This window comes from Pseudorca crassidens, chromosome 1 (genome assembly GCF_039906515.1).
Source record: "Pseudorca crassidens isolate mPseCra1 chromosome 1, mPseCra1.hap1, whole genome shotgun sequence".
NCBI lineage: Eukaryota > Metazoa > Chordata > Mammalia > Artiodactyla > Delphinidae > Pseudorca > Pseudorca crassidens.
In genome coordinates, this window is record NC_090296.1 from 75,384,319 (window position 1) to 75,408,214 (window position 23,896).

At 44.3% G+C, this 23,896-nt stretch overlaps 1 protein-coding gene, 1 long non-coding RNA gene and 1 gene segment (V, D, J or C); 1 reads left to right on the plus strand and 2 right to left on the minus strand.

Moving 5' to 3' along the window:
• The window catches only part of LOC137226319 (T cell receptor alpha chain MC.7.G5-like), a 282,791-nt gene that overhangs the window by 89,269 nt on the left and 169,626 nt on the right, over window positions 1-23,896 (minus strand). The window lies entirely within an intron of this gene.
• LOC137226362 (uncharacterized) overlaps window positions 1,836-23,896 on the plus strand; it is a 684,033-nt gene continuing 661,972 nt past the window's right edge. Inside the window, exon 1 of the long non-coding RNA XR_010944326.1 lies at window positions 1,836-1,889. This is a non-coding gene — a long non-coding RNA (uncharacterized lncRNA). The remainder of the gene's footprint in view (window positions 1,890-23,896) is intronic.
• LOC137226334 (T cell receptor delta constant-like) lies at window positions 4,369-14,168 on the minus strand. The segment is given in 5 exon segments: window positions 4,369-5,341; window positions 6,290-6,403; window positions 6,768-6,839; window positions 7,444-7,722; window positions 14,116-14,168. Coding segments are annotated over 3 exon segments (429 nt in total).

A 23,896-nucleotide genomic window follows, 5' to 3' on the forward strand; every position in this document is an offset into this window, starting at 1 on the left:
ATAGTGATGTGAGGGAAAATAAGAGATGAAATCGAGGGTGACTCTGGGTACCCAGGTGAGTGACTAATTTACTTGCCAGGGAAAGCCTCTTTGAGCTGAGATTTGTGAAAACCTGGAAGCAGAGTTTCAGGGACCTAGAAGAGGGAGGCAGGTAGAGGAGCAGAGGAAGGCCACAGCTGCTGAAGGGGAGTGACAGAGGCAGGAGAGGACGTGCAGGGAGATTGGACAGAGGGCAGAGATCCCACCATGTACAGTGGGCCAGAGGCCCAGGAAGGGAGGCCCTGCTGGCATCATGAGATTTACATTTTATAAAGACCTGCAGAGGAGATGGTCCAGGGGCAAGAGCAGAAGCAAGGGGACCTGACAAGGGGCGTTATTGCCGTGGTCCTGACAAGAGATGGTGGTGTTGGTGGGAGGTGGTGGGAGTGGCGGTGGAGAGAAGTGGATGCACTGGAGACACACTTCATGGTGCAACTGACAGGCCTTCCTGATGAATTGGAGGTGAGGGACCAGGGAAACAAAGGAACTCCGGAAGTACTCCTAGAAACACTCCTAGGTTTGGGGGAGCCACTTGGCCTTCTATTTTTTAGGGCAGTGCTTCCCAGTAGTTGTCATGTCTTGGCTTACCCAGAAGACAATATTTGTATTGAGATGTAGCCGGGAGGGGCTGGCCTCCGGGGCTCCAGCCACCCCAGGTTCCAGTGTCCACTGTGAGCACTGTCTCAGCGAGCCTGTAACCCACTCACGGCAGTTCACCCACTGGGAAGGTCTGCTTCCAGGGGGGAGAAGTTTCCAGCTGGAGCCAAGTGTATGCTGCAGAGGGAGAGATGGAAATCAAGCTGTGGGAAGTGCAGTGAGCGTTCTCAGGACCACAGCACTCCCTCAAGCATGAGAAATAGAAGAGTTCAATATTTTGTAGTAACTGTCAGTGGAGTGCAACATTTAAAAATTCTATAAAAAAAACCCCAAAAAACATAACAACAACAAAAATAAAAGAGTTCTAGAATTCAGGGCTAGGGCAGATTTTAGAAATGACCTCATCCAACCCTCTCCTTTTTCTTTTTACACAAATATGTAAGACTAGGTTAAGGTCCTCATTCATTTATCTCATGTAGAGAGTACTCCAGGTGTGTGCAGCTGTGCTAGTGCTGTGTGACAGTGCTACTCAAAGTGCGATCCTGGACTGGTACCCGGTCTGTGACCAGAGGATGTGGAAATGGAGGATAAGCCACTTTTAGGGCAATTTGATATCGAAGTACGTGATCATTGGACTTGCAGTCTCTCTTTCTTTTTTAAAAACTAATTCATTTTCATTGTGTTTTACAAAAAGATTAGTACAGGATGGATTGAGGACCACAAAAACAATAACAACAACTTTTCCTGGGTTGGAAGCATGCGCCCCAGAGAATTACAGCTAATTCAGTCACGTGACCGTCAGGGCTGCCCTGCTCTCCTCACTTCCCTCCCATCTCCTTCCCTTCAGAAGCACTGAGACGGTCTCAGAGATTTAAGGAGCCCAGTTTTATTCTATATCCTCCTCCCTGATATGAAAAGAAGATGATTCTTCTTGTGGGCTTCAGCCTTTTGTTTTTCTGTTAAGTACACTCATTGTTATGTCCTGCTCTTTCTATCACCCATTTCCCTTTTTCTTACTTTCCAAGGCTTGGACTCTTTCTCAGTCACACTGGATTTTCCAGTTATTTTCTGCCTTTAATTTTCATCTCTGTGTCTTTCCCCTGCCTCTGCCCATTGGGTTCCCTCCGGATGGGCCTATGCTGGACCCAGTGCCTGCGGAGTGTAAGACTTCACTGTTTTATTATTTTTTTCTCTTCACAGACAAGGACGTGCTGTGTAACCAAGTGACCCAGATTTCCCAGGAGCAGATACTGGTGAGTGGCAGTGAGGTGACACTACAATGCATTTTCCAAACCACATACTTAGATCCAGACTTATACTGGTACCAAATAAGACCAGATCGTTCCTTCTAGTTTGTCCTGCACAGGAATAACATTAAATCCCATGATGCGGATCTTGCTCGGGGTAGATTTTCCGTGCAGCACAGCCTGACCCACAAAACCTTCCACTTGGTGATCTCCTCAGTGAGGCCTGAAGACAGTGCCACTTACTACTGTGGCTTGCGGTCCCACGGTGATGCAGGTGTCCAGGAAGTCTGCACACAAACCCCTGGGCACAGCCTGGCAGAGCTGCCTCTCCGGACAGCTCACGTCCTTGGACACAGCATCCTTCTTCCCTGTCATTCTGTGGTCCAGTCTGGCCTTTAGAGGTGCCCTAACATGTCTTCCAAATAAGAAAAGGCCTGGTCACATCCAGGGGAGCACCCTGGCTTCCGATGGAGCAGACATCTCCCCACTTCTGACACAGAGGGCCCTGCCTGCCCGAGTGCCCGTGGTGGGGAAGGGAGACTGCACGTCTGAGAGACTCTGGTGCCCAGGTCGTGCCTGATACAGAGCAGGGCTTGACAAGGATGTGCTGCATGCGCTGGGAGCTTATCAGGACGGGGCTGGTGAAGGGCCAACTTCAGGAGAGCCTTTTGGAAGTGTCTTTATTTTAGTCTCCATCATTCATCCATTGCTGTGAATTAGCCTGTTTCCTTTTAAGACTCAAATTGGACACAAAGTTACTTACTTTAAAGAATTTCCCTGGTTTACCTTTCATTTGCATCCTCTTGTATAGCCGCCTTATTTCTCCTGGATTCTCTTTGGCACCTCCATTTTACTTACTGTGTTTGGAGAACATTTTTCTTTCACTGAAGAGCACTGAGATATTCCCAGAAAGCTGTCTGTGAAAACCAGAATCCCAGCTTCAAAGGCCCTGAGTTTGGAGCTCAGTGGTATCCCCAGGGGAGAGAATTACCTCCAGGGGAAACCAACAATGTGATGTCAAAAATAGATATACCCTCGGCCCTGGGAATCCATCCCTCCTTCCTCTACTTCTGTGGGTGTCTCTTCCTTAAAACAACTATTAGAGTTATTAGATGTAATCTTAGAAATAGTAGAAGCCTTAGACGGTATTTTATAGGGAAAGCACTGAAGCCCAGAGAAGTGAGGGACATTTGGAAGGTCGCTGATCTGGTTAATGACAGAGCCAGGGGTGTGGGGCTGCACTTCTGGGGGCTCCCTTGCAGCTGCACCCTAGGAGGTTGTATCAGTAGGTGGCTTGGGCAGCAGTATGTCTGGGCTTCAACACAGGCAGGTGGAGAGCAGTCGCTATAGAGAGGGATGGAAAAGACATGCGTGAGGGAGCCAAAGGATCAGGCCAAATGACTCAGCCTCCGGGCTTCTGTTCTGCCACCTACTGAGCGTGTGTACTAATCTCCTGGAGACTCCTTTGGGGTCACATGAGATTCTACGCGTGAAAGCTCTGGAAAACTATAATCCACGATAGCATGGTTTCCGCACCAGAAGGCAGCCGCAATCCCCTATGGCTCCTGCCTTAAATCTTTTCAGGAGCATCCTTTTGGTGGAAGAAATTCATGGTTCCATAAAATACTAGGATGCCTTTCACTGATGATCAAAGTAGGCCAGAGGGTGGCTCATTCATATGCTATGTACAGGACTATTCTGAAGTTCAGCCTAGCTGAACTTCAAAACAAGCCCTCTTCCCTGTCTCAGGGATGTGCTGTGCTCTTGTAGAAGGAACTTGGGGCTGGCACTCCTGATAACTTTGTTCTGCTCCCAGAAATATCGCTGCCTCTCTGAATGACCTTGAACAAGGTACATACCTTTTCTGGGGGACATATTTTTTTCCATCTGAAAAATGAGGATGTGTTGTTTTGTTCTTAGCAACTTCAGAGAAACATTCTTAAGAATGGCCCAAGGTAACAGATGGGAATGTTTTGGAAACAGGAATTCTTGATGCACATGAGGTGAAGATGTGTGGAATCTTTTAATAGTTTTCCCCTGGATGGACCTGGCTTATCCATCTAGATTGTCCTAAACTCATTGACTCAGAATGCCACTGCCTCCTTTCTTTGGTTTGGGTTGTGAGGACATGACATAGGAGTCTGCAGATGGCAAAGATGGGGGAGTTGTGGATGAACGTTGCTCTTTCACTTGTAACCTCATGAGCCCCCGCCTGACAGCCCACATAGGTGCTGAGGAACCCACAGTGCTCGGTTGCTAGACATTTGCTACCTGGGTTTGTGCACCCGGAAAAAGCTGGCCTTGCTGAGGTGGGAGGAGCAGAGCTCAGAGGCCACACCAGGGACGCTGATGTTGTTGGAGTAGCAGGAAACCCAGGGGTGGGTCCCCGAGGCAGGAGCCTGCAGGCTGGGGACCCAGGAAGCTGTGGTGTGACCTATAAACTCAGTGTGGTTTTTGTCTGACTACCAGTGAATTCACAGCTCCCCTTACCCCCTGCGATGGTCCGCAATGAGGAAAGCCAGAAGCAAGGCGCACACAATGCACTTTAATACATGCAATAGAGACAAAGAAGAATGGCAGAAAACCATCAACACCAAAGGTCCAGTGCCTTCAAACTTCCTGGGCATGGATGGGCAGGCAGGGGGTCATGAAGACACTGTTCTTACAGGGGAAATCTCGGGGTCTCATTCCTGTCCCTCCCTCCCAGAACACTTGCACAATGAGTTGCTTGAAAGCAAGACCCACGTCTTACGTATTTTTGCACCCTCAGTACAGTGCCTAGAACTTGGAGTAATTCATGTTCGTTAAATCAATTAATAGAGAGAAACCCATTTCCTCTGCATTTTACTCTGATCTCTGCTAATAACTCTGAGGGTATTTAGATGAGATTTGAGAAACCCCATTGCCTGGGCAGAGAGTGTTAGGAAGTCAAATGTAGTTTTGTTTGTCAAATACTAGGAAAAGCAGAAAGTGCCTTTGTGGATGAGAACGCTAGTTTGGGGCAAACCTAGTGCTGGGTTGAGCAGAGCCTTTTATGTTTCGGTAGAAGCCCAGGATCTATTTTCCTCTTGGAGAATGGGGCTAGGAACCCGATGGCTCCTGCTTTCTACTTCTGGAGGCAAAGAAAGTCAAAGGAACAAAACACCATTTTCAAAGTGTGTCAGTTGTAGGAAAAAAAATGTGTCCTATATACCTTCATATCTCTATATCCTTTTATAAAGCAGCATGTAAAACAGTTGGGACCATAAGCCCCCACTCTCCAGGACTTCTGTCTTTCATCAGGCTGAAGGATAAGCTGGGTTTGTTGCCTTTAAAGGAAAACTGGTTTGGGAAACAGCCATTTAAGCAAGGCTGGGACGGGTCAACTTAAACCACCAGGAAGTTGAAAGCCTAGGAGATAGCACCTCTGTAGGCTTTTGATTTCTTTCAGGGCGTGTAGCCTTCTCATGCCGGTCAGCCTGCAAGTGAAGGAAAGTTGTCAGGGTTATAGAATCATAGACTGTCAGTGCTGGAAGGAATCATAGCAGTCATGCAGTCCTGGGGATGGCCAGTACTTGCTGTGGTTGTACCGTTGCAGACATCACTAATATATCCTGGCACATTTCCCTTCTACACATGGTGATAGTTCAGCTAGTCACTATCAGTTTATCTATGTTGGCACAAGTCATAAAACCCATCTGCTCTCCTTTAGTTCTTCTTCACTCCTTTGTTTTACAGATGTGATAACCCAGGCCCAGAAAGGTGAAGCAACCTGGCCTAGGTAACAAAGTGAGTTAGTGACATAGGCAAACCTAAGCCCCGGGTCAAATTTCATGTCTAAGATAACCAGAAGAGGCAATGCAAGTAACAGGCAAATAATTCACATCTCATCCTCAACTTTGCATGCATCCTGAGTCACTAGTAGTGAGCTGTTCACTAAGGATGGGAGCATAGGTTCATCCCAGGGATAGGCTGGTCTACACATCGAGTCCTATGATTAAGGATCGAGAGTTGACATCCCCTTTGTCTGGGCAAAGATAGGTTCTGCTCCCCCTGAATATTCTTCAAGTGAAGCTTTACTGATGGCCTTGCAAAAAGCCCATGGTCCCTTGGCCATATAAACAAAATTAGCAGTAAAGAAAAAGATTTCTCCTGTTTAGGTCCAATTATTTTAGCTCCTGAGTTTGAGGTGAGGATTATTGGCTGGTATTATATTATATTACATGAATTTTGAGTCTGGCTTGAAATAAAAGGCTAACAGGAGATGGGGTGTTATGCTGAGTATCTGAAAAGGTCCACCTTAGTAAATCATATTATGTCTCTATGTGTTTTTCCTTTCTCAATGCTTCTTACCATTCCTAAACTCCTTTCCTCCATGTGCAGCATAGTTTGGGTGGAGGTAGGCATAAGAAGCAGCTAGTTCTTACCTTAAAAGAAAAATAACTTGGCAGTCAAGAGAAAATTGATGGCAACACTCTTGGCAAACAGCATTCGGAGCCCCAGCACTGCAAGGGACATCATGTTCACCTTCCCGGCTTGCACTGCAATTGAATGAGAATGACAGTGGTGGCTTCAGCAAGAGACTAAATTTCCTTCCAGAAATTGGACCCACAGCACCGAAACCAGCCTGCCATGAATCACCATCATTCTTCCTGGTCTGAAGCCCAGCTTGGTGCCAGATAGCCTTCAGAGACCTAAGGCTGCTATTCACATCCAGTAAGGCAAGCTTTGGAAAAACCCATGCTTGCAGCCAGGCAAACTCTGCTTAGAGAGTCAGAGGGAATCAACTGGGCTCAGGTATGGTTTTTGTTTTCTTTTGAAATAGAATGATTTTGGGCCCCATCTGACAATGACAGAGTTTGCTTTAACCTCAGTTCTGAAGTTGGCCCTTTGGTTTCAACTAACCTTGGGGCTCATAGCAGGTCTCTGGAGTTTGAGTTTGATTGATGTTTTCAGGTTCCTTTGGCTTTGGACTTTCTGGAACAAACAGCAGTGGTCAGGGTTACAATGATAACCGAGAGGCTTAAGGTATTTCAGGTTTTAAAACTGGATTTCAGGTTTTACTTACTTAGACTTTAAGTAAGTAAACTAAGGACCAGAGAAGTGACTTGGTTAAGGTCCTATAGCTATTTGCACAGTCAACATACTTCCTGTCCTGAGACTTTTTTCCATTGTACCATGAGGCCCACATGCAGGTATGCCTCTAATTTGTAAGAACAACTAGAATAATTAACACCATGATAAGCTGGACTGCCCTTTGTTATGGCATTCACACTAGATTAGACCTCACATGAATTTTCAACCCTAGAGTCTTTAAGATGAAGGAAACAGGGGTTGGTGAAGAGGAGAGATGGGGATGAAATAAGATGTGCTTTATCTTAGATTCCAGTGCAGAGATGCAGAGAGTTTAATGCCTAGTCAATGATGGGAATTAGCCTAAGTCTTGAGTCTGAGCCTAAGTCTTGTTTCCAGCGTGACGCCATGTTGAGAGTGATCTGTCAAGAGTTTACAACTCTAACTTCTCTTTCCCTTGACTTTTCTTCCCCACAATCGCTGCCCCTTGAGGCCAGATAGGACCTACCTGAAGTATTTTTCTTCGGTTTGAAGTCAGTAGAGCTCCAGGTTTGTTTGTTATGTTGAACTGAACATGTCACTGAATCTGGATCTCCATACTGACCAAGCTTGACGGCACTGTACCTCCCACCGGGAGAGATGACGATAGCAGGGTCATATTCTCTTATTATCTTGGATGATTCCAGACTTATAGTTACATCTTTGGGGTAGAACTCCTTCACCAGACAAGTGACATATGTCCCGTTTTTCATGACAAAAACGGATGGGTTGGCAACAGCCTGAATTTCTGTAAATATAATCAGTTTATTTTGTGAGATGATTATCCATGTGTGGGAGTTAAACCATGATGTTTTCCTCAATTCCTCTGGGGCCAAACACTACAATCCAGACTTTCCTGCATCCTGTTAGTGACCTGAGCTTGTTAGCACCTCTATGAAAGGATGGCTAAGAGAAGTAGACATGAAATGCAGCAGTTTGACTTCTAGTTAGGAGCTGCTAAGAGATATATGGCTGGGAGCAGAGACAGAAAATGACAAATACAAAGAAGTGTATTTTGAGTCTTTTGAGTTTCAAATATTTATGTTTTATTAAACAATCCTCTGGACAATCCAGTTAGGCTGAAAATCTCTCTGAATCAGTTGGTTTATTTTAAATGCATGAGCCCTTGGAATGAGATCAGGGCAAGGTCTGAGAAGGACTATATAACTGGTTCCAACACTCTGCGGATGGAGGTGTTTGTGTCACTTTAGGGTGTCATCCCCATTTTTTGGACTGGAAGGGATCTGCTAAAGTTAAGTGGTCCATCTCTCTGCCTTCAGGTGAATTCTTATGTAAGGGACCACCCTACAGTTTCGTTTGAGTCTTTAATCAGAATTACAGCTATCATTCTCAGAAGTCCTTAGGAACATAAAACTAGTTTAAGCCCATTTCTTCTTGTTTTGTTCTAAGTGGAGCTGTGGAACACTGGTTACAATAATTGGGTCTCCTCCTGGCCTTCTCTCCTTTCATGCCTCATCTTGGACAGTCATCTATCTGCTACTCTGTATATGCATCTTTTTCTTTCCTTAAAACCAGAGTGGGGTTGGGGATTTTTCAAAGGGCTCTTCTGGAACGTGGAAGGAGAAAACCTTCATTGTTTTGTTTCACGGCATAGCTGAAGCCACTGATAACAGACACCGATAACCCCAGCAGTAACGGCTTGGAAACCACACGTTCTGCTCACTCACCTCCCTCCAGAACTGTGGCATTTCTCTCTCACGATATTGACTTTGGTGAGATGGATTCCAGTTGATTTTCAAGGGAGCTTGAAAATGAGTTATAGAGAAAGGAAACTAGTCCATTATAAAGCAAAACCAAAATAACCCTATCTCCTTCGTTACTTAAGAGTGTGACCCAATCGTAGTCTGATTTAGTTGGATAATTAAGCCTTGCTTGGGATTTAAAAACCTAATTTCAAAGGCAGTTGCTAATGATCACTTTGGGCTGGAGAGACCTGGCTTGAATAATTTGAATAATGTGATATAACCAACAAGACAGATGTCTGAAGAAGGTCATACACTCAGGATATTGTGCTCTGAATCTGTTACTCAGCATTTCAGATAGAGCATAATGCATTGGTTTGGTAAAACATTTTTCTCAGATCCTCTTTCTCAATTAATGTCTATCCGTTCAAAACAATTGTTTGAAAGTAAAGTGTTTAACCCATTCTTTGGTGTCATGGTAACTAAAGAAAAGGCTATCTGACTGAATTGAACCTTTTTTAAAAAATGGGATGCAGGGCTTCCCTGGTGGCGCAGTGGTTGAGAGTCTGCCTGCCAATGCAGGGGACACGGGTTCGTGCCCCGGTCTGGGAAGATCCCACATGCCGCGGAGTGGCTAGGCCCGTGAGCCATGGCCACTGAGCTTGCGCGTCCGGAGCCTGTGCTCCGCAACAGGAGAGGCCACAACAGTGAGAGGCCCGCATACCACAAAAAAAATAAAAATAAAAATTGGATGCATACAATATAGTTGCCCTATGTAACCTAGTCTATTTTATATTAGACCTAAACCAAAATTTGAAGTTGTATAAAATTTGCACTACGTTGTAGTCTAAAATTTAAAGATGTAATCACTTATCTTTTGAGAATTTCCAGGCTTTCTCCTTGGTCCACAAACATAATTATATTTCAGCATGTATTGCAAAGTGCTATTTATTTGGGCAATTGTTATTTTATTTTCAGACTTTCTCTTTTTATGAGTACCCATCTAATGCTAAGGTTATGTGCTGGTAAACAATACAAAAAGAAGTGTATACCTTTCCTGAACAATTTTTCTTAATTTATAAACTTAGAAGTCATCTATGTTCTAGATTCTCATAGAGTGTCTTACTGGTTCCCTAAGCATCGCAACATGGATAACAAATGTCACTCACAGTTTCAAAGGTCTCTGCCAATATGGGATTTAACTTGAACACAAATCAGGTAAGTTTGCTCTACCTGATTACTCTGACCAGGTTGACCATTTCTCTCCTAAATCTTCCAGCTGCCGGACATTTTACAGGTGGCAACAAGTCATTCACACTAGTCAGCTTAGCTAAAGGGATGCCTAAGGATGAAGCAACCACCTTGGAAAATTTGGGCCTCTGCCCCTCCTCCACCTGATGCTCCAACTATTAGTATAATTCTTCTAGATTTCTTTCTGCTTTCTGGGCTGCTCTGAAGATTTCAGAAATAAGTTTTTTTTTTTTTTAAGTAAAAATAATTACAGAGCTACTTCAGCTACTCAGCCTAATATCTTTACTGTGGCCCACTCCATCTGTACTACTCCAACTCCTAGTTATACTTTTTCACGTAATGCAAACTGGATGGCAACCCTAGTCCCAGGAGTCAATTTCTCCCTAGAAATGTATGGAAAAAAATCAACTCACGGGGCTCCACGAAGAGTTTGGTGCCAGCTCCAAAAAACATCTGTCAGGTGTCCCAGGAGCACATTGCGATGCTGCCTCACAGGTAACCAGCCTGGGGCTGGCCCTGGGGCCTGGGCTAGAACATCTGTATCCTGCCTCTCCAGCCTGGGTCCCAGCCTAGAGACCCTGCCACTCAGAGAGCTACAAAGCTGCCCTTTATTAGATCAGGGGTCAAACTCATAGAGTCTCAGTTCCCTTTGAAGCTAATAATAGTTTAACTGCTGGGTAAGGAGGTGAGCATGAAATCCCCAGCCAAAAAGCACTGGGACAGGGGACAGGGCTGAGACAGAGCAAGAGAAGAGGGTGACAGGTGACCAATTACTGCCTTCAGGATGGAAAATTTAACATCCCGTTTATTGGGAGGGCTCTCCAAGAAGAACACATTAGCTTGGGAGCAGGGATGGGGCACTGAATATTAACATTTCTTGTAATGAATGTTAGGCCGAGGAGGGTTTAGACACAGATCTTGTTCTCATATTCCGGTCCTTCTCTTGGGTCACAATCCACCTTTTTGATTAGAAACCTAATTTCTTCCCCATCACTCAGACTGAGTCTCACAATAACAACAAACCTACTTTCTAATTCCCTGAGTCCATGGAAAGGCTTTCTAAGGACCTGAGGGTTGAACAAGAAATTGGTAGCTGACAGGGGAGCCCAGTGGTGCTGTGTGTCATGGATACAGGTCAGAGAAGCCAGCGCTTGCTTTGGATTGCTTATTTTTGTTTTATAATTTCTCTTGAGTCTGGATCTAGATACAAGCCTCAGGAGGACAGAGTAATCATGTGAAATAGAACTTAAGGATGATTACTGTGTCTTATCACCCAAAAATCAAGAGTCTAGGGCTAGAGCTAGGCAAAGGGAAGGATGGTTGTATAGGGCCATTATAGGTTGTCAAAACTTTAAGGATTGTGGGTTTGATTTGAAATTCTCAGCCCCCCTACCTGAGCTTCATATCATTATATTACACTCGATCACTGCAGGAAGAGAAAACCAGAGAAGCAATTGGGGTATCCCTGGAGAGCTCAGGTCAGCATCTCGACAGAGGGGCTAAGCATCAGTTTCATCTCTGAAGACTTCCAAAGGCACAGCCTCAGAGATTTGATTCTAACATGGCAGATAACTCTGAATCTCAAGTGGAAATGATTTAAAGGGAAAATGAAACACACCACCTTTTGCTCAGATGCAATTTGCCCAACATCAATCAGACTGCAATCAGTTACAACGTGATTCTGTTTCTTTCCTTCTTTTCATTGCTCTAGTCTCTCTCCCTTCAAAGATAAGAAAACTCACCAAATTCCACTATTTCCCTGGAAGCAAGAGGCAATCAAGTATGCCTGTAAGTTTATATTACCCTCTGAGAGACAGAGACCCCGTTGACACTACCAGTCCCTTTCAGGAGTGTCAGATCGCCTCCCCACATTCATGTATATTTCCCCACTTTTTATTTCCTCTGAAATAAACAAAATCAGAATCTAACCAATGCCCCATTGGTTTTGGCATTTTGGGAAGCATCTGAAAGACTGCTGTTCTCTGGACTGCTCCCAGTGACTGACTGTTGGCAGCTACCCAGACTACCTGAATATGACCCCTGGATTTCCAAACACTGGAACAGACTGCCGGTGGACAATATCTCTAGGAGAGCACCACTACTTCGCTATTGTCTTGAAGTTGGGGGCTGTGTTTCTACTTTGGATGTGGGCTCCTGAACCTTTACAGAATCCTCAGATTCAGGGCTAACAAGGGAGGTGTGCACATTACGGTTCTCGGCAGACCCAGACAAGAATGGGACCTTGGAGAACATTTAGTGTGAGCCAGGCAAGATGATTTAATGCAAGTTCTCAGCAAAAAAGAGACAAGGGCAGATTGGCTTTTATCGTCTGAGGCAGAGAAGGCTATTTTGATCTAACTCCTTCTTTAATCATATTTTTCTTCTTTCTAACCCTCCCTCTTCCTACGCTGTGACCATGACTCTTTTTCCTCATAAACAGTGGATTCGCCTTATCTAGAACTTGCCTTTTCCCTGGTCCCAGTCCCTGACCAGAGGGCCAGAAGCCTGACCAAGGGCTTTATTTAAGCAGTTGTAGAAGACTTATCAATACTAATCCTCAGAACAGAGTTTCCAAGCATACGTAGAATATGTTCTTAAGAGAAACCTAGTGAATTTGTCCTCCAATTTTCCCCTGGCTCTTTGTAACAACAACAATGGATTTCCCATTTAGAACCTCCTAACTTCTCAAGAAGTTGCGTTTATTCAGGACTATGCCACAACTCCAAGGGAATAAACACACTGAATAAAATGCATAACTTACTCGGTTCCACGATGAGTTGAGTCCCGTTTCCAAAGGTGAGTTGTGCTGTCAGCACACCATTTCAGACATCACGACCAAAAACCTTACTACCTATTTGCCCCCTGCCTAGTGCTTCTGTTTGGAAGGGGGTGGGTTAGCTAGAGTCATAGAATTTTGCAAGGGTTTCTGAGATCTAAGCATTTCATGTTGGCAGCTTCTTTGATGTGTGTTATCTTCTGAGTGTTGACATTGAGGGACGTCCCTATGTTTACTGCTATTATCTCCTCAAACCTGTCATCTCTTACCCCCAGATCTTGCTTCAGGATCACATTTTCACAGGGAAAAAGGAATTAACTGTCAAATGGCTATTGTCAGCAGAAACATAACTGTAAGGTTCAAGTCAATCAGAAAGGACTATGCCTCAGTTAGAGGTGGAAGGACACGATGGCTGGACCAAGAGCCATTGAAGAAAAAGACTTGGAGTCTATTAAAAGGATGCTAATACTCATAGATGACTACCATTTCTATAAGTACTTTACTACTTACAAATGGCTTGTGCTTACACTACCTCAAAAAATACTACTGTAACAAACTCCATGAGATGATATTATTAGATCTATCTTACAGAGGAAGTCACTGGAGCTAAGGGTGGTTAAGATAGTGGCTGAGCTGGGCCTGACTCTCAGGTCTCCAGACCCCAGATTCCATTCATTGAACCAGAGTAATAGATGACAGGACTGAAAGGAGCCTCAGCTGTCAATTGTCAAAACCCCTGAAGTCACACAAAATCTAAGTAATGGACACATAGGGAGAGTTTTGATTCCTTTTTCAGCATCTTTTTTTATTAAATCCCAGAATTCCCACTGGGTCATAAGACATTCACATCATTGGACTTCCTCTCTTTTCCTACTATATTGTCCCTTAGAATTGGTCTGGATGATAACCAGGATCTTAGTGTGCTAAAGCTGGAAGACACCTGGGAAATCATTTGAACCAGCTAGAGGGAAACTCGAGTTCAGTGAAGTCACAGAGCTCGTCAAAGAGGATTGGAACTCAGTCTTTGAACTCTTGGTCTAACATGCTCACCACTGCACCTCATATTTACTAGATGTGCTGTAGTACAGGTCTGGTCATTACCCAGATCTGTAAATGGTGAATGCACGGGTGTTAAGTAAGCTGGTTCACTAAGGCTAGTCAGGTAGAGGGAAGGCCACAAAAACTCTCCTGGATGGAGAGTGGACCAAGAAGACTACTGCAGCACATACCCACCCTGGATTGTATCAGAAACTCAGTCCCTGCCCCTCAAACCATCCCTTGCTAAATTACCTGCTGGAGGGATTTTCAACAACCTAAGAAGTGTTTCCCAAGCTGATGAGTTGGGAAAATATTTAACAAAGATAATTGCCAAACATAGTGGTCAAAAGAAGAAAAACAACGAGTCACTTACTTGGTTCAACGTTCAGATAGGTTCCTTTGCCGAATAGCAGTGGCTTATACACAGCTGATTAACCCAGTCTAAAAACTGCCTTTCTTTTTTCTTACCACAACCCTGCCCCCAGTTGCCAAGTCATGTGATAGTCATTGGATGGGATTTTCTGTCTCATCTACTTAACCTCTTTCCTCCTCAGTCTTGGGGGCTACCCTTCAGGACAAAGCAGGAGGTGGTTCCTGTGTCAAGTAGAAATCTAGGCTTTTGCCATGTGTCACAATCTGAATTTGTGCTCTGAACGACAGAAGTTGGAAAAGAGTTTCTTAGATCAGGAGCAAAGAAAGGTAGACTGTTGATCATAGAGTGGGTGATTGTCAACCCTTGGCTATACTTAGGTGGGGCAAGATCTAATGAGTGACATGCCCCACTCAGAACCTTTTAGGAGAACTCCATTTCATATCCAGTCAGAGCTTTGCATCATTGACAGGCACTGTGTAGCAGCCAGACTTAGTATAAAATAGAACTAGAGTTTTTGGAACATTTTAATAACATGTTCATGAATTTCAAATTTGAGCAAGCTTCAATGGCATACTTAACACTTAGAAGGGACAGTTAGATTAGCCTCTGTCATATGTAAAAATCACTGTCTGTGAGATCGCTTGTATGTCACTCACAAAATCTAGGGAGAAAAAGTGCATCTTCAGATCAGTTTACAGCCCATACAGGATTGCATATCATACTTTGAGAATCACTAAAATGGAGAGTGCTTCTCAGTTGCGGTGAAGTAGGGAGATGTCAGAAAACCTGAAATCGAGTTCAACTCAGTTTCTTACTTACTAAGTGTGTAATCTTGGCCAGGTTCCTTAAGGTCAGTGAGCTTCATTTGCCTCCTTTATAAAACAAGGATACTGTCTTCTGTATTGGGAGGTTGTAAGATTAAATGAAAGGGTGTATATATAAAGCATTCTGTAAATGCTCGGTGTAAGTACAATGCTTATCAGTGTTAGACTCAGAGTAAAAAGTGTTACTTGAAGCAGGAACATGTAATTTCACTAAGCTCAGAGCTCCCTGGGGACAGGGTTGTAGGGAGAGGTTGCTGAGGGAGGAGAGAATCCTGTTTCTTTGGTGTTTGGGATAAAATTGCCCACTTCTTAAAGCTGAGGGTGAGGACTGGAATCCAGGTTTCTGTCTCCCTTTGTCTCTTCCCAAGGTCAAGTGTGACTGCCATTCCCTTCTCTAACCTTCCCTCTAGAATCCAAAAGCCCGAGTCCTTACAGTGACTTGGAAGCCATCCTTTCCCCATTACCAACCTGACCTCATTCACAAATTCTCTCCAGGTCACTCACTCTCCTCCATCCACCCAGGCCTCCTTGGTATCCTTCACACACTCCAGGCAGTGCTTGTGTTCCCTCTGCCTGGAAATGCTCTTCCTCCAGAAACCTGCATGGCTCCCTCTGTAACCCTCTCGGGTCTCTGCTCAAATGTCCCCTTTCCAATGAGGCCTTCTGTGACCCCTCTGTTAAAAATTGCACACTGCCCCCTCCCACTAATACTCTTTATTCCTCTTCACTGCTTTATTTTCCTTCACAGGGCTTATTACCACCTAAACTACTATATTTTTTTTTGAATTTTTGAATTTTATTTTATTTCTCTTTTTATATAGCAGGTTCTTGTTAGTTATCCATTTTATACATATTAGTGTATATATGTCAGTCCCAATCTCCCAGTTCATCCCACTACCACCACCCCACCACCCCTGCCACTTTTCCCCCTTGGTGTCCATACGTTTGTTCTCTACATCTGTGTCTCTATTTCTGCCCTGCAAACCGGTTCATCTGTACCATTTTTCTAGGTTCCACATATATGCATTAATATACGATATTTGTTTTTCTCTTTCTGACTTACCTCACTCTGTATGACAATCTCTAGATCCATTCATGTCTCTACAAATGACCCAATTTCATTCCTTTTTATGGCTGAGAAATATTCCATCATATATATATACCACATCTTCTTTATCCATTCGTCTGTCGATGGGCATTTAGGTTGCTTCCATGTCCTGGCTATTGTAAATAGAGCTGCAATGAACATTGGGGTGCATGTGTCTTTTTGAGTTATAGTTTTCTCTGGGTATATGCCCAGGAGTGGGATTGCTGGGTCATATGGTAGTTCTATTTGTAGTTTTTTAAGGAACCTCCATACTGTTCTCCATAGTGGCTGTATCAATTTACATTCCCACCAACAGTGCAAGAGGGTTCCCTTTTCTCCACACCCTCTCCAGCATTTGTTGTTTGTAGATTTTCTGATGATGCCCATTCTAACTGGTGAGGTGATACCTCATTGTAGCTAAACTACTATATATTTTATATAGTGAGGTTACCATCTGTCTTACAGTCGTAGTTACACTACACTGTAAGCTCCAATAAGGCATGGGTTTCTGTCTGTTTTATTCATGCTGATTCCCCAGCACCTAGAAGAGTGCCTGGCGTATAGTGACACTGACTTGTCACAGGTTGCAGAGCTGAGATCAAGCTTGGCTCTGGAGGTGCCTAGCTTGCTTACATTTTTATTTCCTTTTGCCTTAAACCACCATTGACTTGTCCTCTCATTCATTCATTTGTTCATTTGTTTGTTCATTCAACAAACATTTACTTAGTGCCTTCAATGTATTCATGGAAATGGTAAGGCACAACTCAGAGCCCTTGCCTTCAGGGGACAAGGGAGATAGCTGATAAGTGAGCATTCAGAGTTTCAGGCGGAGGTGAGGGCTATACAAAATGAAGCAGGGTAAGGGGACTGTTGAAGACAGGGGTGGTTGAGGAAGGCCTCATTAGACGTGACATTTGAGTAAAGACCTGGAGAAGGTGAGGGAGAAAGCTAGGTTAGTCTCAGGGAGAAAATGGTTCCAGGCAGAGGGAAGGGCAGGTCAAGGCTCTGTTCTGGGAGAGGCTCATCAAGAGTGAGAGGGAAGGAATGCCAAAGATGGGAATGGGAAAGCTATCTCTTGGCGTTATAGAAACATGTTGATGATCCCAGGATTTTTTCTTGGGGGAAAGGGTGATGCTCTGATCATTGTCTGAACCTTTCTGAGTTTAGGGACCCTTGAGCCCTAGGGGTGTAAATTCAAGGATGGCCCTTGCCTGGAGAATGCCTCTTTGGGTAATTGGTTTTGGTTTGGGGGCAGGAGCCCTGTTTTGGTGAAGGACTGTGGTGGGGATGAAGGGAAACAGCCTAACTGTTGCTTAAGACTCTGCAGGCAGCTTGGAAAGGAGCTCATTAGAAGCCTGAGGGGGAGGCTGGGACAGGCAAGAAAAACCTCCACATGTGCCCCAATCAAACTTCAGTCCTGATAGAAGAGCAGAGTTCTTAAGTGCACAGGTTTTGGAATCAGACGGATGATACAAATTTTGGCTTTGCTAAGCTGTGTGATCTTGGGGAATCCCTCCTGACCTGTAAAAATGCAGGTAATAGTACCTAATTTTGCATGATCATGTGAGAACCAAGTAGAATGACATTCATTTATAAAGTGCCTAGTCCAGTGGCCCAATACATAGTAGGCACTCAAAAAGTAGTAGTTGATATGATGATATATGTATGTTGTGTAATAATATATATGACTCTAAGTCCATCCAGTGGCCCACTGGCAGGAAGATGTTCCTGATGACTGTGGCCCTTTCTAAGCTCCTGTCATTGCACACATTTACATTGTGGTACTTTATTCCTTGCTGTTTTATCCTGTTCTCTTGTTCTGTTTTATAAAGTTAAGTGGCAACCCCAGGTTTTCTCCATCTGGAGGGCTAAAAGCTATGGTGGATCTGGGCTGCGGATCTGTGTAGACCTGTTAGTTTGGTGCTGCCTGGGAGCCCTGCAAGTAAGAACTTGAAAGAAGCACCTTTCCTCAGGTGCATCAAAAGAAAGAGCATCAAAAGAAAGTAGGCTTCTGAGAAGATAAAGGGTCTGAGTTTGCAGTGATGCCTCTTTATCCAATATTTTTTGCTAAAAAGAAGGCACCATACAAAGATATTCTGCATCCTGCCCTCTCTGTGTGCCCCTCATCTTTTTATTTCAAAGGACAACGGAAGTCACCGGCTCAGTGTTTCCTAAACTTCAATTTATCACATCTCTTTTTGGGTTATTTTGGGTCACATCCATCAGTCATAAGATTTGCTTAATAATTTTCTTTAAATTTACTCACATTTTAACTTAAAATATAATTAAGAGGAAACTTTAAATCACATGGGTTTGACAACCTAGTTGTACTATGCTGATACCATTAAAAGACAGTGCAATTGAAATGAAAAGAAAGTCTATCTATGTACCATCTAAAGCCACGTACTATACATTCTACACTTAGGGCAACGCTGGCTCAAGTAAGTCAGTAAACAGAAGAACTTAATTCATTAGGAAGAACTCGGCGAACAAAGGGAGATAAGGGAACTCAGTCACTAACTTTGTCAGGAATGTGGATAAACTATTATTTTAGTGAGAAAATTTAAAGCCAATGAGGTCTAACGGCAAGAACCTCCATTATTTGAATTTTCAAAATCTTACTATGATTTAAAAAAATATATGAATTTTTCTGCTCTGACTCCGCTAGCCGGCTTTGGACCTCTATCTTTTTCTGGATGCAAAGCCCCTGCCTCACTTCTCCCTTTAGTGTGTGAGGTCTGGGAATGCCCAGCCTGCACTCCTCCTTTTCCCTTCCTTTGCCCTCAGTTCTATGCCTCCTTCACTTCATACACCAAGGACTGTCTTGTCCCTAACCATTCTCTGAGAGGAGTCCACCCCATCACATTTTCACCCCACCTCTCTAAAGTCTTCGTTTACTTTAGAAAACACAAGCTGAACACCAAGGCATCAGGCCAGGACGTGCTGTTACTTTTCCAGCAGCCAGCTCAGCATATTTGGAACCCCGTTGCTAGACTTCCCTAGGATCTTTGAAATGGGGTGTTTTGTGTTTGTTTATTACATTTTCTAGCTTAATATTAATCTCCACTATCTAACTGGAGGCTGCTGCCCAATGGAGACTGATGTCCTTTTTTTTAGCAAGACACAATTGGATTCAAATGTCACTTAAATGACCTGAGAAGATGCCTCCTGTGTTGAGCACAGTCCTTTGACAACGTTAGCATCGATTCCTTTATAACAGTTAATTAGTGAGTGGCACCGCATCCCCTTAGTGAGGAAGATGGACGCCATGAGTCCTTAGGGAGCTATGCCTGGCTATGTCCTATAGGCTTTAAAGGAAGCATTGCACATTCACTTTCTTCTGCTTGGGATCTGGTCTCAATGGGAACCAGAATGTTCCAGCTTCCTCACTAGTCACCTAATTTCCATTTGCAGCTCAAACAATTAGAAACAGATTTCTGGAACTGGTTCCTTTTTTCGGAAGAAAAAACAGAACAACACCAGCGCCTACTTACCCTGGCCTAACCCTCTGTGCCCAGGAGGCTGACTCAGTTCTGAGCTCTCCCAAGAGCAAGTGTTTGGCCTAAAGAAGGTCAGAATTCTTTTTTTTTTTTGGGGGGGGGGTAGGAGTTTATTAATTATTTATTTTTGCTGTGTTGGGTCTTCGTTTCTGTGTGAGGGCTTTCTCTAGTTGTGGCAAGCGGGGGCCACTCCTCATCGCGGTTTGTGGGCCTCTCACTATCGCGGCCTCTCTTGTTGCAGAGCACAGGTTCCAGACGCGCAGGCTCAGTAGTTGTGGCTCACGGGCCTAATTGCTCCGCGGCATGTGGGATCCTCCCAGACCAGGGCTCGAACCCGTGTCCCCTGCATTAGCAGGCAGATTCTCAACCACTGTGCCACCAGGGAAGCCCAGAAGGTCAGAATTCTTTATATCTGGAGCCACCTTGATAGAATCCCCCAGACTCAGCTCAACCTTGTCCCTGGTCAGTTCTGACTCTTCCAGGGGATCTGAGCCAGTGACTCTGTGGTCTCTACAGCCTGACCCAAAGCCCATGCATTGGGCAGAAACTCCTCAGTTTCCCTGAGCTATGTGGGGTCTCTCACAGCCCCCAAATCTATTTTTTTTATAGACAACCCCTCCCAATTCCTATGGAGGGGATTAACAGTAGTTCACATCTTCCCCAAACTCCTCCTTGACACAGTATTAACGCTACTACTACCCATCTCACGTTCCCTGATATTTCTGCCTCTTTAGATAGAGGATTAACCTCAAAAAACAGATAAATGAATTACTTACTTGGTTCCACAATCAGGCGAGTTCCTTTTCCAAAGATGAGCCTGTCTCTCTTACAGCGCTTGAGGGCTTTCCAAATACCTCAGCGGTGCTCCCACCTTTCTTCTTCCTGTCATCTTGAGGGTAGGAGGATCTTAAGGGTTTGGTTCTTTGAAAGATGGCACCTGATGCTCATCCAACTGGTTCGTGATGATATAGTCAATTGCAGATTCGCAATTGCTTTTGGGTTTGCTTTTGGGAGGTTGTAGTCTTGAGAGTAGGTAGGAGCACACACTCCTGTGGTGAACATTTCCAGTATAGGACACTTCATGAAGTTCTTGGAATGGTTGCTTTCTGTTATTTTAGACTTTTCTCGCTTCCTAGACGCACACCTAACTCTCAGTCTTAGAAACCAGGTGTTGCCAAGGGGATCGGTCTTGGATCCATGACTATTCCAGAGTCAAGGCATTCACAGACCCCCGGGCTGCTTTAAGTCAGATAACATGTGGCATACCAATGGTGACAGGGCAGCATGAAGCACCAATCATGTACTGGGGATTTATAGTATATTCAGTGTTAGAATGAGCAACTACTACTGGTGATGGCCTAAAAACAAATCCCTCTCTTTAGATTCATCTTCCCAAACTGCACAGCAAAGCTCTCAGGCAAACCTCTCTAGGAATTTTGATTCAGAAATTCCATAAGATTCCTTTTTGCAATAGAAACCAAGACAAGGATAGTTTTTGAGAATTACCTTTTTGTATTCCTCAAATACGGTTGAAATGCCAGTTTCACTCAAGAGAAAACAGCAGTGAGAGAGAGAGGCCAGCAACTGGGGGTCACCTCTCCTGGTTCGGACAACTTTTTGGCATCCCATTTGGGTCACTGAGCAAGGAAGGACACCTACTTGCTGTGTTAGTCCCCGGGGCATAGTAGCCAGGCTATGGATTTCCCAGGGAAATGTCACTTTGACCCCTGCAGTTTTTGTACAGGTCTCTGTGGGTTTTGTATCACTGTGCGTATCCCACCCACAGTGCTACAGAGCTTTATAAAAACCTCCCTTTGGTTTTGCCCAATGTGGCCTCTGAGAACTACGGGGCCGGATGTTTTCTCCAAGTCATGCTCCAGCAAGATCAAAGGGATTTGGCTTAGTTCAAGGGAGGCTGGCCTGGGTGCTTCTGTCTGAGACTCTTTTGAACCCCTGGCTAGATCTGTCCTGGAATTTGTGACTAGAACAGGTCAAATCATGATGTCTACTCCCACTGTGCTTTCTGGCCAGTCTACTCTCATATGGTTTCCCACAGAGGAGTTTGCCAGACCTGAATGTCTCAAGTGGATTCTACAAGTTGTGGTTGGCAGAAAACGTTTGTGGGCAATGTAATTTCTCCTGTCACCTGCTAAGCTCCTGAATCACCTCTGTCTGCCCCACTTCGCACATGGAGGGTGTTGTATAATTGACAAAGGGCTTTCACATAAACGTAGAATTTTATCCTCTCCATTGACTCTCTGGTTGTTAAATTGAAAGTCAGTAGCCCATATGCTGGTTTATGTGACTTGGAAAAGGTGACCTACTGGGCAAATGCAGTGGCAGCTCCTAGGGTTCTAGTTGGCAAACAGGTTACTTTGTGAGCTTTATGAAAGGCTTCCCTTTCTCCAGCTGATGCAGCCTCATACCAGGGCCTTGGCTCGGCCCGCAGAGCTCAAGCTGAATTTTAGCCCCACTTGTCCCCTTGGCCGAGAGCTGATTATTATAGATGCTAAGCCTTAGGGGGACCCCAACTAAGGGGTTACTTGCTAAAATTTATGGTAGCTCTCCATTATGCTCAGGATAAGATGGTTTGGAATACAGGCTTTTGCTTGCCTTCCTAGGCCTACATCTTGTACTTTTCCATTTGCTCCCTTAAACTCAGTTGCCTTGAACTACTTGCATCCTGAAAGTGCCATGTTCTTTTATATCTCTTTACTTTGCCCTGTGATTGCTTTTGCTGGAATGCCCTTTCCTTCTTCAGTTCCCAATTTTGTCCCTAACCCTGCTCCTTAGATCTTATTGATTTCCTGATCTGAGCTTAGCTGTTGACATCCCTGGGAAGTTCTAAATGAGTGCCAAAGACTGTACTGGGTTAGATGCACCCCTTTCCCTGAATCTTCTTGCATCCAGTGCTTATCCCTATCATTGCTCTCAAAACCCTTTTCCTTTGTTTTGATTAGATACAGACCCTTGAGAGAAGGGATTTGTCTTGTTTATCTCTGTCCTCTGTGCCAGCACAGTGCCTTATTGAGTGAGTTCTCAGAAAGTGTCTTCTGAAACTATTTTAAGGATGCGGTATCTCATATTCTGAGAGGATAAACTGGGAAGTGACAGGTCCGTGGCTAGAACCCACATCTTCCCAATTCCTAGTCCCTTACTGTCTCTGGCCCTGGGTGCCCTATGGAATACTACCTTGCATTTGTTTAGGAGAGCATGGCATCATTAATTGTAAATAATTAGATTTTTAACATTAGCCTGAGTTAAGCATCATTGGGAACATAAATTTGTTGTGATTTTCTCCACACCATGAAATATATTCCAAAGGCAAAGAGAAATGAGTTTCATGTTGTCTACATATTTGGAGTATTCAAACCACATATCTGGAGTATTCAAATCAATATGTTGTATACATATTTGGAGTAATGAAGGGTCAACTGTGCCTCTAGAGAAGCATCCTAGGATGTCACAGCTGCGAGAACCCTCAAGGATCATATATTTGCTCCCCAATATGTTCAGATGAAAGGGTGTAGAAAGATCCAGAGAGGTTTTGGAACTGGCCAAGGCACCCAACTTCAAAAGAACATACAAGAACTCAAGTATCCCAATTCTTAGTTCAGGAATATTTTTTTGTACACTTGGCAGATACCAAGTCTTCTTTGTTCCTTTATTCTGACATTTGTAATTTGAAAGTCTGGGTATCCTCTCAGTCCTCCAGCTGATCTCCTTCCCTGGAGTGGCCTTAGAATGGAAACCTTGGAAGCCTGGCATTTTCTTTCTTTATGTGGCTTTTCATTGTTGTAGGATATGCTCTTCTGTGGGAAAGGGGAGAGGCAGGCACAGGGTGGGTTTATCCTGAAGTTCCCCTCTTCCTGGAAGGAGGCTAGGTCATTTTCAGTGCCAAATAAGTGCATTCCCAGAAAGGATCAGAGGACAGGAACGGTGTGTGGAGGCTGAGTTTACCATGGTGTTGTCCAATCCTGGGTGGGATCAGGCTTCTTGCCTGGATATTCAGAGCACTTGGGAAAATTTTGGGATGCCAGGCCAAGAAAAGAAATAGGGATTGGACAAGGGCATCCTAGAGCTTTTAATTTTGTGATTGTGGACTTTGAACTTGCTTTATTTATCTTCACTGCTTGCTCCTTATATTGACATGTACTCTCTGAAGGTTATAGACAAACTGCAGTGGATTCAAAGCTGATACCAAGCAGTTGAAAAGACTTCAAACCACATACAGGGAGGAACAGCTAGAAAACTTTGGAGAATATAGACCAAAGGATGGGAGGTGTTTGATCATAGTCTTCAGATAACCATCAGGGTAGAGCTGGCTTATTCGAAGACAACTGGATTCACATGTATACTTATGCCTTCTA